We start from the raw sequence: 12,426 nt of genomic DNA, 5'->3' as shown, positions 1-12,426 counted from the left end.
GCTCATTCGCCTCCCGCCGCACCGCGTGCCACCGGGCCGGGCCTGGCCGCGCCCTCCGCACGCGCCCCCGCACGCGCTCCGCCCCTTCCTGTGGGCCGGGGGCTGCGGGCTCCGATCCGGGGCTGCCGGTTGCGCGCTGAGCTTTTCGGCCCCGGGTTTCGCGAAGAACGTCGTTAAAACACGTCTCGTATCTGCCTGCTCAAAGAGATGTATGCTTGGGGTAAGGAGGAAATAACCTTGCCAAAAGTTATGATTTGAGCTGCGGATTTGCCCCGGACGCCATCATCCAGGTAGCTGTAATCTCAGCTTCTTCTCCATGAAGCGTAAAGTTAAATACATTCTAAAGCGCGTTTAGTACAGAAATGAGTTCTGTGCACCACGTGCGGCCCAGTCCCCATCCTCTGCTACCACGACTCGGGGATGTGAGGCGCTCCGGAGCCAAACTTGAGACCTTCGCCTCGGGGCAGCACCGAGCTCACCTAGGACGTAAGGCCACCTCCCGGCGTCAGCCTGGCGAGGAGCGGGGCCCTCCAGAAAGGATTATGCTGGAGCAGACGTAACTCCTCGTGCCGACGGGACGTCATCCATACAGCCCCCACCGCTCCCAGGATGTGACGATCCGCGCACTTTGTGTATCAAACAGAAGGAACGGCAGAGCTCTTCAGCCCATTCAAATACACACCTGTGGCACCGCTGCCGTGCGCGGACCCGGAGCTGCGGCACTCCGTCCGGCAGTGCTGGCGATTTTGGGCGGCGCCGCAGAACATTCAGGGGAGCAGCTGGGATCGACTCGTACAAGCGGCGTTTCCGTAGTGTAGTGGTTATCACGTTCGCCTAACACGCGAAAGGTCCCCGGTTCGAAACCGGGCGGAAACACGGGCAGTCAGCTGCAATTTTGCTCCTGCAAAGTGATTGCGTGCTGCCGTTGCGGGCCGCAGCCGCTGCTCCCCTAACGACACTGTTTTTACTACAAGAGGCGACACGAGAGCGCTACGGATTCTTAGCGTCACCGCACCGACAGCCGCGCGCCCGCCACGACGGCGAGGCACTGCGGGGACTGCACGTCCCGGCATGCCCTTCGGCACAGCAGAAGCCGCATTCCGCGCCTCCCCGACCTCCCGCAGCGTTCGCTCGCTGCCCCGTCCCGCCGGGCACAGCGGCCCCGCCGCCCCCGCTCGGCGTTATCCCGGCGGAGCGGCGCACCGGAAGTCCCTGGGCGGAAGCGGCGCGCGCGGCGTCACCGCAACATGGCGGCCTGAGGCGGGGGCGTCGCTCCGCCGCTTCTCCGCAGGTGCGTGGGACGTCGCTCCGCGCCCGCAGCGGCACCGCGGGAGCGGGGCAGGCGGACGGCGCTCGGACGGCTGGGGCCGGGACGGCGCCGCGGGCGGGAGGCCCGCCGCGGGGCTGGGCGTGGGGGGCTCGCACGGCTCCGCCGCCGCGTCTCCCGGGCTCTGGCGGCGGATCGACCCCGCGGTCAGCGCTGCCGCGGGTGCGGGGCCGTGCCGCGCGTCGGAGGCGCCGCATCAGCGCTGTCCCGCGGGAGCGCCGAGCCCTTTGCAGTCGTTAACTCGCCCGGGTGGAAGCGGAATCCCGCCGGTAAACCCGTCGCTTTCCTCTCGCAGGACGCGCAGGCCGCGGCTCGCTCTCGCCATGCAGTACTCCCACCACTGCGAGCACCTCCTGGAGCGGCTGAACAAGCAGCGCGAGGCCGGCTTCCTCTGCGACTGCACCGTGGTCATCGGAGAGTGCCAGTTCAAGGCGCACCGCAATGTGCTCGCCTCCTTCAGCGAGTTCTTCGGCGCCTTCTACAGGGACGCGACCGACAGCACCGTCCTTCTGGATCAGACTCAAGTGAAGGCTGATGGATTCCAAAAGCTCCTGGAATTCATTTACACGGGAAACTTAAACCTTGACAGGTAATGCGTGCTGCCAAAGGGGGAAGGCGATCGGGAAGTGCACTGTTGGGGCAGTGCTGGGCTTCGTGCTCTTGTTACGCGTTCAGGAGGAACAAATAAGAGCGGACGAGGTGCAAACTGACAATTGGAGGTGGGCTGTTTGCATGCTTTACAACAGAACGTGAGTGCCACAACAGAAACGTTCTCTGATATTTTGCTGATAGTTTCAGTCTATTTGAGTCTTTCTGTCCGGCTCAGGAAGGATGAAACGCCTCACGTGGGTACTGCAGGACAGAGGGACGGCTGTGTTCCTTCTGACATTGGGTTATAGGAGCCCACTTTTGCAGTGAGTGCACAGAAACTTACATGTGGTAGAGAGTGAAGCCTGAGGAGCAGATGAGTGTCGGCACTGATTAAAGAGGTGTTTGGTGGAGTTTTTATTTGGTAGAGTTTACAAGGTCTGTTGTTCCAAACCAAAATTCCTTTTGGCAAAGCAGTCAGGTGCAGGAAAAGCTTTTTCCCTTGGCTGATTTTGTGCATGCTGTGTTACTTTGTGTGCAATGAGGATTCCTTGTAGCATGCTGCTCTCTCAGGAAAGGAAAGAAAGTATCTCTCAAGTGTGACCGCTTCCAAGTGTGTAGCCCAGAAGTGTAACTCCTTTTGCAACACCTGGTTCTAAGAGCACTGTAATAAATCTTTGTTGTTATTGATACCTGAAAACTCCAATTCGATAGCTAAGTGCACAGATGCAGGGTGTTTGTTTGCTTTTCTTTAAGATTAGCTGCAGGTATTAACAGTAGCAGAGCAATGTACGCAGCTACATCTTCAGGTTGGCAATTTGTGGTTTGCAAATTATGAACAAGCAGGAGTTCTTGCAGCATTCTTGGTGGGACCACAGCAGGAGAGTTTCTGGATTCATTCTGAGTAGTTGAGGTCTGTGGAGGAAGTGGGATGTGAAAGCTCTGTTCTCACCCAGGAGAACTATTTGATTAACGATGACAGCAAGGTCTGACAGTGTGTCCCCATCATTCTGTATTGTGACCCTCAGGCGGCCACCACAGCTTCTGCAGTTCTGTTGTGATGAGTACATGAGTTTTCACTCAGGAAAGGAGTGAGGATTCACTTAGAGCTCAGTGCTAGTATAATGCAAGATGCTAAGCCAGCTGTATTATTTTGTCTAGCAGCAAAGCTTTTCTTAGCTCTGCTGTTTGCATTTAACAGAATTGGTACAGAAGGAGTTTTTTGCTTTGTCCAGAATATCGTCACCAAAGTCTGGTTTTCTTGCAGCTGGAATGTTAAGGAAATTCACCAGGCTGCCGACTATCTCAAAGTAGAAGAAGTGGTCACCAAATGCAAAATAAAGATGGAAGACTTTGCATTTATTGCTAATCCCTCTTCTACAGAGACATCCAGCATCACTGGAAACATTGAAATGAACCAGCAGGCCTGCCTCCTGACCCTGCGAGATTACAATGATCGGGAGAAGGCAGATATTCCTCCTGCAGAGTTGGTTCAACCTCAAGCAAAGAAATCGGCTTTAGAGAAGAAATCTGCTCAAACCAAAAAGCGAAAAAAGAATTTCAGCTCCCCAAAAAGCGTACAGAATAAATCAATACAATACCAGAATGATGTGACTGAGAACACATCCATTGAAATGTTTTTGGATGCAAATAAGCTGGCAGCACAGATAACAGAGCAGGCTGCCCAGGGCAGCGATAGCTCTGAACTGCAGTTGGCAGCCGTGGTGGAAAATGAAACGTTGGCAGCACAGGATATTTTAGTTCAGACTATTGCAGCAAAACAAAAACAGGGAAAGCCTCAGCAAAGCTGTGCACTGAAGGAGCACTGCATGTCTAACATAGCCAGCGAAAAGAACGCTTACCAGCTGGAAAGTTCAGGAGAAGAGCTTGACCAGAAGTACTCCAAAGCAAAACCGGTGTGCAACACGTGTGGAAAAGTCTTCTCAGAAGCCAGTAGCCTCCGTCGCCACATGAGGATACACAAAGGAGTGAAACCTTATGTGTGCCAGCTTTGTGGGAAAGCGTTCACCCAGTGCAATCAGCTGAAAACACATGTAAGAACTCACACAGGTAAGCTGTGGGCTTTGTCTTCGTGGAGTTCTGTAATAGCAGCATGTGGATATAGCACTAACATGATCTTTGCGTTTTGGTTTTTCAGTACAAAATCATAGTTCCCACTGAGAATCTGAAAGAGTTCAGTCTGAGCACCTTGATTCCTGGAAAGATGCAGAAGGGCTGGCTGCCCTTAGCTCTGTAAAGTGATTAAATGGAATTGAGCACCAGAAACTATTGCCTGTAGAGCATGAAAAGCTCAGTACCGGATACCAGAATTTCTCTTGCTATTTTTGAATTATTTTTTTTTTTTAATATTCTGACATATATTTGATTACAAAAGTGGAAAAAGAACCTTGCTTGTTTTTTCTAAGTTATTCCCTAGAGAAGGAAGACTTAATACTGGGTTGGTTCTTTAGTCTTATCCAGCAGAGCTGTTCTGCTTTTGCTGCTGTACTTAACCCAGTGAGCAGCAGAGGGACACGGTTCGCATAGTTTTCTGCCTTTTATAGCTGGCATTCAGAACTCAGAGGTAACGGTGAAAGAGATTACAATTATTTACTTCTGCTTTTTTTTTTGGAAAACTGTGAGCAGAGAGAGGTCAGCAGTGGAGCTCTTTCCAGCAAGCTGTGAAGATGCAGAAGAGGTGAAGTAGGAGTTGTTGAGGTACAGCTGCAGAAGAACACTGTGCTTATTCAGTAATCAAGAGAGAGGAATTTCATATATCACCAGCTATTGGCAAACCAAAGATGGATATGCAAGATGAAGTTTGGGTGCAGTATTCCAAGACAGTGTTCTGGCAGGAATGTTAGGTGCTCTTTCTACTTTTGAGATGCTGCTATTGGAATGTTTGCATTTATAAGCAGGGGATCTAGCTGGTTGCTAGATGGCAGGTGAGATGCTAGAACTTTGATTTTTTTTGAAGTTTTTATATGAACAATATGCTTAAAAATTGTTCTTAGTTCGACTGTGCACTGCTATAGCAGTACAGCCTCTTTTATGCTGTTGTCTGAGTCTGTGGAGTCACACAGTCCATTTGATGAGACTGTACTGATCACTCAGAAATCCCAAACAGTTGAAAAAGTGCACATGGCATTCTACAGCAAACACTAATGAGACATTCGTGAACACTAGAGAGAACATTGAAGAATTTCTGAGAACACTGAAGACTGCTTGCTGTTTTACAGGCAAGAAAAAGCACATGATTTAGTGGTTGTTCATCTCAAATACTCAGAATAGTGAATAAATATACAACCAGCAAAAAAGCCTGAAAATGTAGCAATAGAGGTATTAATTATTACCTATTCTTAAATGTTAGTATGTTCATAAATAGTGTTATCTGCTGTTTTCCTGGCACGTCCCACTTTAGCAGACGGGTTACAGGATGTTACAAGATGTTATTTGTAAGAAATGTTAGAACAGACACTTGAGCTTTGGTCAGGATTGGAAAGCTTTCTTACGTAAATGAGACAGTACAAAGGTTTTGTTCTTTGCTAGGAGAGAAGCCATACAAATGTGAGCTGTGTGACAAAGGCTTTGCTCAGAAGTGCCAGTTGGTGTTCCACAGTCGGATGCATCACGGAGAAGAGAAACCATACAAATGTGATGTGTGCAATCTGCAGTTTGCAACTTCAAGCAATCTGAAGATTCATGCCAGGTAGGCAGAAGTGAGATCCTGAAGGTATTTATCCATACATTTGTTTAAACAGAATGATTAACTGGTGTTAGCAAGAGTCACGTGTTCACATAAGTTGGTCGTTTCTGCACATTTTATCTTGGGTCTTGCTTCATCCTGTGTAATAGATTGTACATCTGTGTGGTCACTCATTAGGGGATTGATTTACACATTTTATGAATTTATGAACGTTACAGTGCACATACTGGTATCCTTATGGCAATGGTGGCTGTTTTGTTTTTAATTGTCTGTAGTACTCGTAGAGGAAAGAGGATCTTGATAGGACGTGGTACAAAGTGGGTCTCTCTGCTCACTGCAGCCTGAATGGAACTTTTGCATTTTTGGCAGGAGTACAAATTATGTTCCCTTGTTAGGAGGTCATCATTCTGTCTTTAAGTAGGAGGAAGTTCTGTCTTTAGGAGGAAGTTTTTCACCCAGAGGGTGGTGATGCACTGGAACAGGTTGCCCAAGGAGGTTGTGGATGCCCCATCCCTGGAGGCATTCAAGGTAAGGCTGGATGTGGCTCTGGGCAGCCTGGTCTGCTGGTTGGTGACCCTGCACATAGCAGGGGGTTGGAACTGGATGAGCATTGTGCTCCTTTTCAACCCAGGCCATTCTGTGATTCTATGAAGTATGCTGTAATGTAAAACTTGCTGAGTTCTCACGGTGAGCCCTACACAGGCAGGTCCCATAGTTTGATTCAGCTGCCACAGGAATCATTGATGCTCTCATTCCCAAAGTCAACAGACAGTGAATTTCCCTCAGTGAGAAACTGCAAACTCAAAATCAGCTCCCAGTTGATGAGGTGTTTTAGTTCACAGAACACCACTGTGAGGAGCTCTGGAGAAAGCCGAGGAAACTCGAGGAAAATCACTTAACTGTGAGCATGACTTCCCCTTCTGCCAGCAGAGCGCTGATGTCTGTCTGTTCCCAGGAAGCACAGTGGTGAGAAGCCCTACGTGTGCGATCGCTGCGGTCAGCGCTTTGCTCAGGCCAGCACGCTCACCTACCACGTGCGTCGCCACACCGGGGAGAAGCCTTACGTGTGTGACACCTGTGGAAAAGCCTTTGCTGTCTCAAGTTCTCTCATCACCCATTCCCGAAAACACACAGGTAAGGGGAGACCCTGCATGGAGACACCCAACCAGGCCTGGCAGGAGAGGACTGGCTGCTGCAGAGGGGTTGGGAGTAGGTAATGAGCAGGAAATCTGCACTGGGAGGAGCTGGGGGTCACCTCTGGTTCTCAACTAGTTCTTTTGTCATGTTCTTTCTCTATGACTCTGGTTTAGGAAGCTCTTTCTCCCATTGGATATTATCTGTTTCATTTTAATTTGTTCTTTATAATGTATATTCTGGTTTATATGTTCAAATAACAAACTCCTTGTGTTTACTTTAGGAGAGAAGCCATATATCTGTGGCATTTGTGGAAAGAGTTTTATTTCCTCTGGAGAACTCAATAAACATTTTCGGTCCCATACAGGTCAGTTTCCAGACAGGCTGCTTCCTGCACACTAAATAATTCTCTACTTCTTCCCTTTTGCCTATAAAATATACCATATTCTGCTGCACTTAAAAGCAGTAGTTTCTTAATGTATGTAGTTCAGCATGAAAATAATTTAAAGAAAATGTTTGTGACTTTTTTAATTGCCTATTTCAGACACGTGACTGCATGTAACAGCGTAAGTGTTGATGTATGATCAGGGCTTTACCTCGAGCACTGAGGCTTTTTTCTTTGTTTTAATCTACAGTTCTGGAAACAATCTTATTCTGAGTAATGGCACAGACAAAACAGCTTGCAGTTATAGTGATGCATTTTTAAAATACAATTTAGAAATTCATTATCCTGTATCAGCAACTGCATCTTCTTTCATTTTTAAGACTATTCTGTCTAACTCACTTTTTTCAGGTGAAAGACCATTCATTTGTGAACTGTGTGGAAATTCTTACACAGATATAAAAAACCTTAAGAAGCACAAAACAAAAGTTCACACAGGTAAGTTCTTTTTTGCTGTCTGTGGCAAGATTTCTAATAGCAGTTGCTCATGTTCTCTGGAAACAAGTCTTCCTTAGCTGTTGCTAGTAACAATTCCTGCATCATTTGCTAAGTTTTTCCATATGCTAACTGCTGGGGAAAATAAATGTTTGGGGTTTTGTTTTTTTTTTTGCCAGGATCTGAAACTCCCCCTGATTGCAATACACTTGATAATTCTTTCAATGATCAAGAATCCCTTCAGAGTCAGAAGAGTCCTTTATCAGAGTCTGTAGATGTGAAACCCTCTGAGATGTCTTTACCGCTTCCCCTTCCCATTGGTACTGAAGACCATCAGATGCTGCTTCCTGTGGCAGGCAGTCAGTCCCCATCATCAGAAACATTACTGAGATCTGCTGTGACTGGATATTCAGAACCTCAGTTCATTTTCTTGCAGCAATTATACTGACACTGCAGAGCCAACAAAGTAATCCAGCAGTGAACTCGCATACCTTTGGTAAAGATGAACGTAATCAATCAAGCAGTCACTTCTTGACTTTTTTTTGTTGTTGTTTTTTTTCTCTCTCTATAAAAACAGGTGTAAGGTGTTCCCATTGTACTATGCTGTCTTTTTTTTTTTTTTTTTGGTCATTGTTGAATTGTGCTAATGTACAATCAACCTTCTGTTTGCAGTTAACACTTATTTCCAGGAGTTACATGCTTTCCAGCAATGCCCGCCTTAAGGATTCTCTGTTAAATGCTCTAATGCATTTTGGAGATCTGCTGCTATGTTCCTGTCGATCTGGTGTGTGACAGTATCACCTGAGCACTGGAGCAGGTAGCCAGGAGAGGTTGCTGGAGTCCCTTTGCTTGGGGACCTTCAAAAGCTGCTAGGATGTGGTCCTAGACAACCTGCTTTAGGTGGCCCTGCTTGAGCAGGGAGACTGTACCAGACCTCCAGAGGTTCCTTCCAGCCTCAGTCCCTCTGTGAATTGAGGACAATTTAAGCCATTTTTGGTAGTTTAAAAGTGGCAGTTCAGAGTTTTGTTTGTTTGTTTGTTTTTAAAGGGAAAGTCATCATTTGAATGTGCTAAAAAGCTTGTACTTCTGCATCCTGAGGTCATGTAATGGTATGTGATGGCAGGTAGGCCAGTGCTCAGTCAAGATCCTCTCGAAGAATTACTGCTGTCGGTGAGAAGCAGTCCATCTTCAGCTGAAGTCTGACCAGAGGGAAAGAAAGCTTTGTGTTTATGTCCCTGATGGGGCAAGTAAAGGAGAGTTTTTTTTAACATGGTAACCCAGAGAGTTCTAATGGCATAGATACTACTGTGTATTCTTTCCAAGAAGTCACTCGTTTTTCAAGTGAATCTAGTGTTGTAACTTGTCCAAGATTTTTTTTTTCATGTCTGAAATGTCCTGAATTTGGCACAAGCAGCAGCATTTGCTCACCAGAAGAGCTAGAACATGCGTGTTGTAGATGAGGTGAAAAGATGCATTGACTGAACTGTGATGTGTGAACCATAGCTTCATAATAATCATTTCTGTGCTTCTTGTGGTGCTAGTCAGTAGGTACAAAAGAAGAAACAAATGCTGCTCTTCACTGCGAAAATCCTGAATGACTGCTATGTGAGGGGGCAGTGAGGAAGAACACCTCGGCAGGTTAACGTTCTCCCAGGCAGGGATTTGTTTCAACTGAAGTATTTATGTATTAATTTACCTTTCGTGTTGCATTTCCACAGTAACTGCACGTAATTGGTATCTAGCAAGACTCTTGCAAAGGTATGTTTTGCTATTAGCAGTTTATATTTTTTTAATAAAACATTTTTAGGCTCTCTGTAGGATCATTAAAGACTGGTTAAGAGCAGGAGTACCTTTTTTTATGCTCCATTTTACCAGTTTGTGCCATTAATGTGATATAAGCATTACCTGAGTAATCATCAAAGAGTAAGGAAGCAGTCTTATGACTGTGCCACCAGTACATTTAAAGATATCATTTGTTGGTTATTTCTTTGGTGCTAGCATTTTATTCCCACTGATGCCTTGTGTCCAGACATTGATAAATAGAAGGGCATAGGAGATACCTCTTAACTGTGTTCGACATGGAGTAAAAATTAATCTGCACCTTAATTAAACAGCCTTGTGAAGAAGTTCTTGGAGGATTTCATTTAAATGTGCTGCAAATGGGTCCCTTGACTCCAGAGCATGACTATAGATTTTTTTTTTCTCCACATTTGTACTTGTGAAGTAACAGATCTTTCATTTCTTTGTGTTGATCACCTTAGTATGGGGCATGGTTAGAACTCCGCTTCTTGATCATATTTTAAGTCATAATATATGGCCAATTTAATGATAAAATCTACCACTGACAGCATGGAGTGGCCCAGGAACAGTTGAATGAAGGCATTTTTCACTTTGTTTGCTAATTACTGCCATACTTCTTGACATTTAATTTCTTTGCTTATCCATGCTGCACCATTTACGTACAGCTGATGCCCTTCACGAGGCTGGCACAGGGCAACAGATGAAGTTCTCAGATTTTGTTTGGCATTTCCCTACTACTGCTTCTCCCATAGTTTGTTTTTTTTTTCTTCCAAGTTTCTGTTGTTGATGTAGGAGCTGAATGATCGTGTAGCTAACTAGCATTCAAGAACCACAAAGAGCAGAATCCTGGTTCATTTAACAAAGTGAACACTGTACCTTGTTCTAAGATTCCTCTTTACTTTCTCTTTCTGAAAATAGAGGAAGAGTCTTGGGATAGACACAGACTTAGCCATGAGTATTGACAAAGTGCAACACTGTATGATTGATAAATTTCATGTCTAACCAACTCTGGAAGATAAACTAATGATACACTATTGTTATCTGAGGATTAATGTAAAATTCAGAATAAAGGACGAGCTATTTTGCTCTAGGAAGAAGTAACTACATTCCTACTTAGAAAATGCATTCCATAACAATGTTTGTTTGGACTGTTTTTATATTTCTGAAATAATAGCTTATTGCTGTATTCTTAGATTTTCAGACTTTTTAAAACAGTACTTAGATTTATACGGGATTTGTTTAGATACTTATAACAGTACCACTTTCTTTCGTAGTCATTTAGTTTTCTTTATAGACAAGAAAATAATCATTATTTTTTACAAAACAACACTTTTAGCCTTTCTTAGTAGAATACACAGGCTCGTAATTTTGACTTAGAGCAATAATTTAGTGAACTGCACTCTTCAGTCCTCATCTGAGAACCCTGATTCTTACCCTCATCTTTTGTGAAGATATCTCAGCTGCTGAGGTATGATCTCTATCAACTGTATTCATTTAATAGAATATAGATTTTAAATATATAGAGAAAGAGATATATATATTAAATTTGTAGGAGTGTTCAGGCTGGGTGCTACAGGGCCTGAAGAAGCAGGTCTGTACAGTACCTTGTGCCAATAGATGCATGGAAATCAGCTGCACATTAATTCTTAGGCTTAAAGAGTTCATTTTGGAGGTACTTGGTGTATAACAATATTGGTTAAGAGATCTTTAAGAGATGAATGGGGGAAACATGGAATTCTTGGTAGGGAGTCTTCTCATTCTTGAGACCTACTTAAAATGAAAGAGAATTTTAATCCATTATTGGTAATTTAGAGAAAATGACTTAATTTATCTCAGAAACATCATTGTTTCAGTAGTATTTCAGTTCTACCTGAACAGATTATTTGCAACTATAAATGTCTGAATTGGCTGTTTGAAATACTTGTGTTAGAATAACTCCTTGTGTGGCACTTACCTGCATTTGTGCCTAGCTGTGGGCACGGAGTACGAAAGTTTTCTTGAAACATCTGGACAAGTCCCTCATCAAGGATTTCAGGCTGTGATTTTGGAGAGGATATCCATAAGCCTTGCAGCAGAGTTAAGATTAATGACTGATTTTTGGTTAAATTATTTTTGAAGTACCTTTCATGTATGTACAGTATTTCCTCTGTTATTTGTATATAGCTCAACTCTCGATTTTATAATCTCCTGGGCAGGGAGTTGTACATATTTAGCCTGAAGTGTTTTATGTTAGACTTTAATAAACTTGTTTTGTATTTTTCCCTCACCTCGTGTCTGCTGTTTATAACTGCAAGGGGTAACAACAAAAGGAGGAGGGAAGCAGTCTAACATAACCACCAAAGCACCCTGTCAGAAAGGTTGCCCTCTGCACAGCACGTTGCAGTACACAATATACAACAAGGATTACTACATTTCCTTGGCAGTAAAAAACACTTGATTTTTCTGATCAAAGATATTTTGGATCTGTTCAACCCAAATTAAACATTTTGTTTCTAGATGCAGTTTAATATAAACACTCTTATGTTAGTACTTTTATTTTCCTGCTGGTAAGGTTTGAGGATTGGAGGTTTGGTTTTTTGTTTACTTAGACTGCTTTGAAAGTTCACTGTTTCTGCTAAAGATGATAGTCATTGAATTCAAGATTTGTATTTTACCTAACTTATTTTTACTAAATAGTTCAACTTGACAGAAGGTGTTATAATGGCCAGAGCACTCAGCAGGGCTTCGTGGACCTGCAATGTACCACTGGCCTGCTGGATCGGTCATTTTCCTTCCCCTTACACTGGGGTCTAAACGCTGCCTTTCTGAAAGGTGCTTTGAGTTCTGGCAGCTGAAGAAATGATTTACAGAACAGGATTGTGCTTTTTTAGTTACTAGATAGCATGGCAAGAATGCCTAGCTATGTGAATTCTCTCCTTCAAAAGAACACAAGGATACATCTTTTAAGAATTTCAAGGAAAGCAGTAAGTGTTTCTGGCATAGGCCTTCTCAATC

At 44.6% G+C, this 12,426-nt stretch overlaps 1 protein-coding gene and 1 non-coding gene across 3 annotated transcripts; both read left to right on the top strand.

Moving 5' to 3' along the window:
- Positions 1 to 803: 803 nt before the first annotated feature.
- On the top strand, positions 804 to 876 carry TRNAV-AAC (transfer RNA valine (anticodon AAC)). The gene has a single exon. It is a non-coding gene; the product is annotated as a tRNA-Val (tRNA).
- Positions 877 to 1,145: 269 nt separating this feature from the next.
- On the top strand, positions 1,146 to 11,698 carry MYNN (myoneurin). 2 transcript variants are annotated; one of them, XM_085232898.1, is made up of 8 exons: positions 1,147 to 1,291; positions 1,623 to 1,916; positions 3,183 to 3,985; positions 5,465 to 5,624; positions 6,577 to 6,755; positions 7,039 to 7,122; positions 7,549 to 7,635; positions 7,812 to 11,698. In XM_085232898.1, exons 2-8 carry the CDS (start codon positions 1,651 to 1,653, stop codon positions 8,078 to 8,080), a joined length of 1,848 nt encoding a protein of 615 aa, XP_085089024.1. In that variant the 5' UTR covers positions 1,147 to 1,291; positions 1,623 to 1,650; the 3' UTR covers positions 8,081 to 11,698. The 2 variants fall into 2 exon arrangements, with proteins under 2 accessions (XP_085089025.1, XP_085089024.1); XM_085232899.1 differs by lacking the exon at positions 7,549 to 7,635 and having other exon boundaries at positions 1,146 to 1,291.
- The last annotated feature ends 728 nt before the right edge of the window (positions 11,699 to 12,426 follow it).

The sequence above is a fragment of the Meleagris gallopavo genome, chromosome 11 (assembly GCF_905368555.1).
Source record: "Meleagris gallopavo chromosome 11, MGAL_WU_HG_1.1, whole genome shotgun sequence".
Classification (NCBI taxonomy): Eukaryota; Metazoa; Chordata; class Aves; order Galliformes; family Phasianidae; genus Meleagris; species Meleagris gallopavo.
Note: the sequence above shows the minus strand (reverse complement) of the source record. Positions and strands in the feature narration are given on the sequence as shown.

Bases quoted from the DNA above. Each gene is read 5' to 3' on its own strand.
- MYNN (XM_085232898.1), top strand. From the start codon at position 1,651: ATGCAGTACTCCCACCACTGCGAGCACCTCCTGGAGCGGCTGAACAAG. The intron at 5,625-6,576 runs GTAGGCAGAAGT...GTCTGTTCCCAG, and splicing joins AATCTGAAGATTCATGCCAG to GAAGCACAGTGGTGAGAAGC. The intron at 7,123-7,548 runs GTCAGTTTCCAG...CACTTTTTTCAG, and splicing joins ACATTTTCGGTCCCATACAG to GTGAAAGACCATTCATTTGT.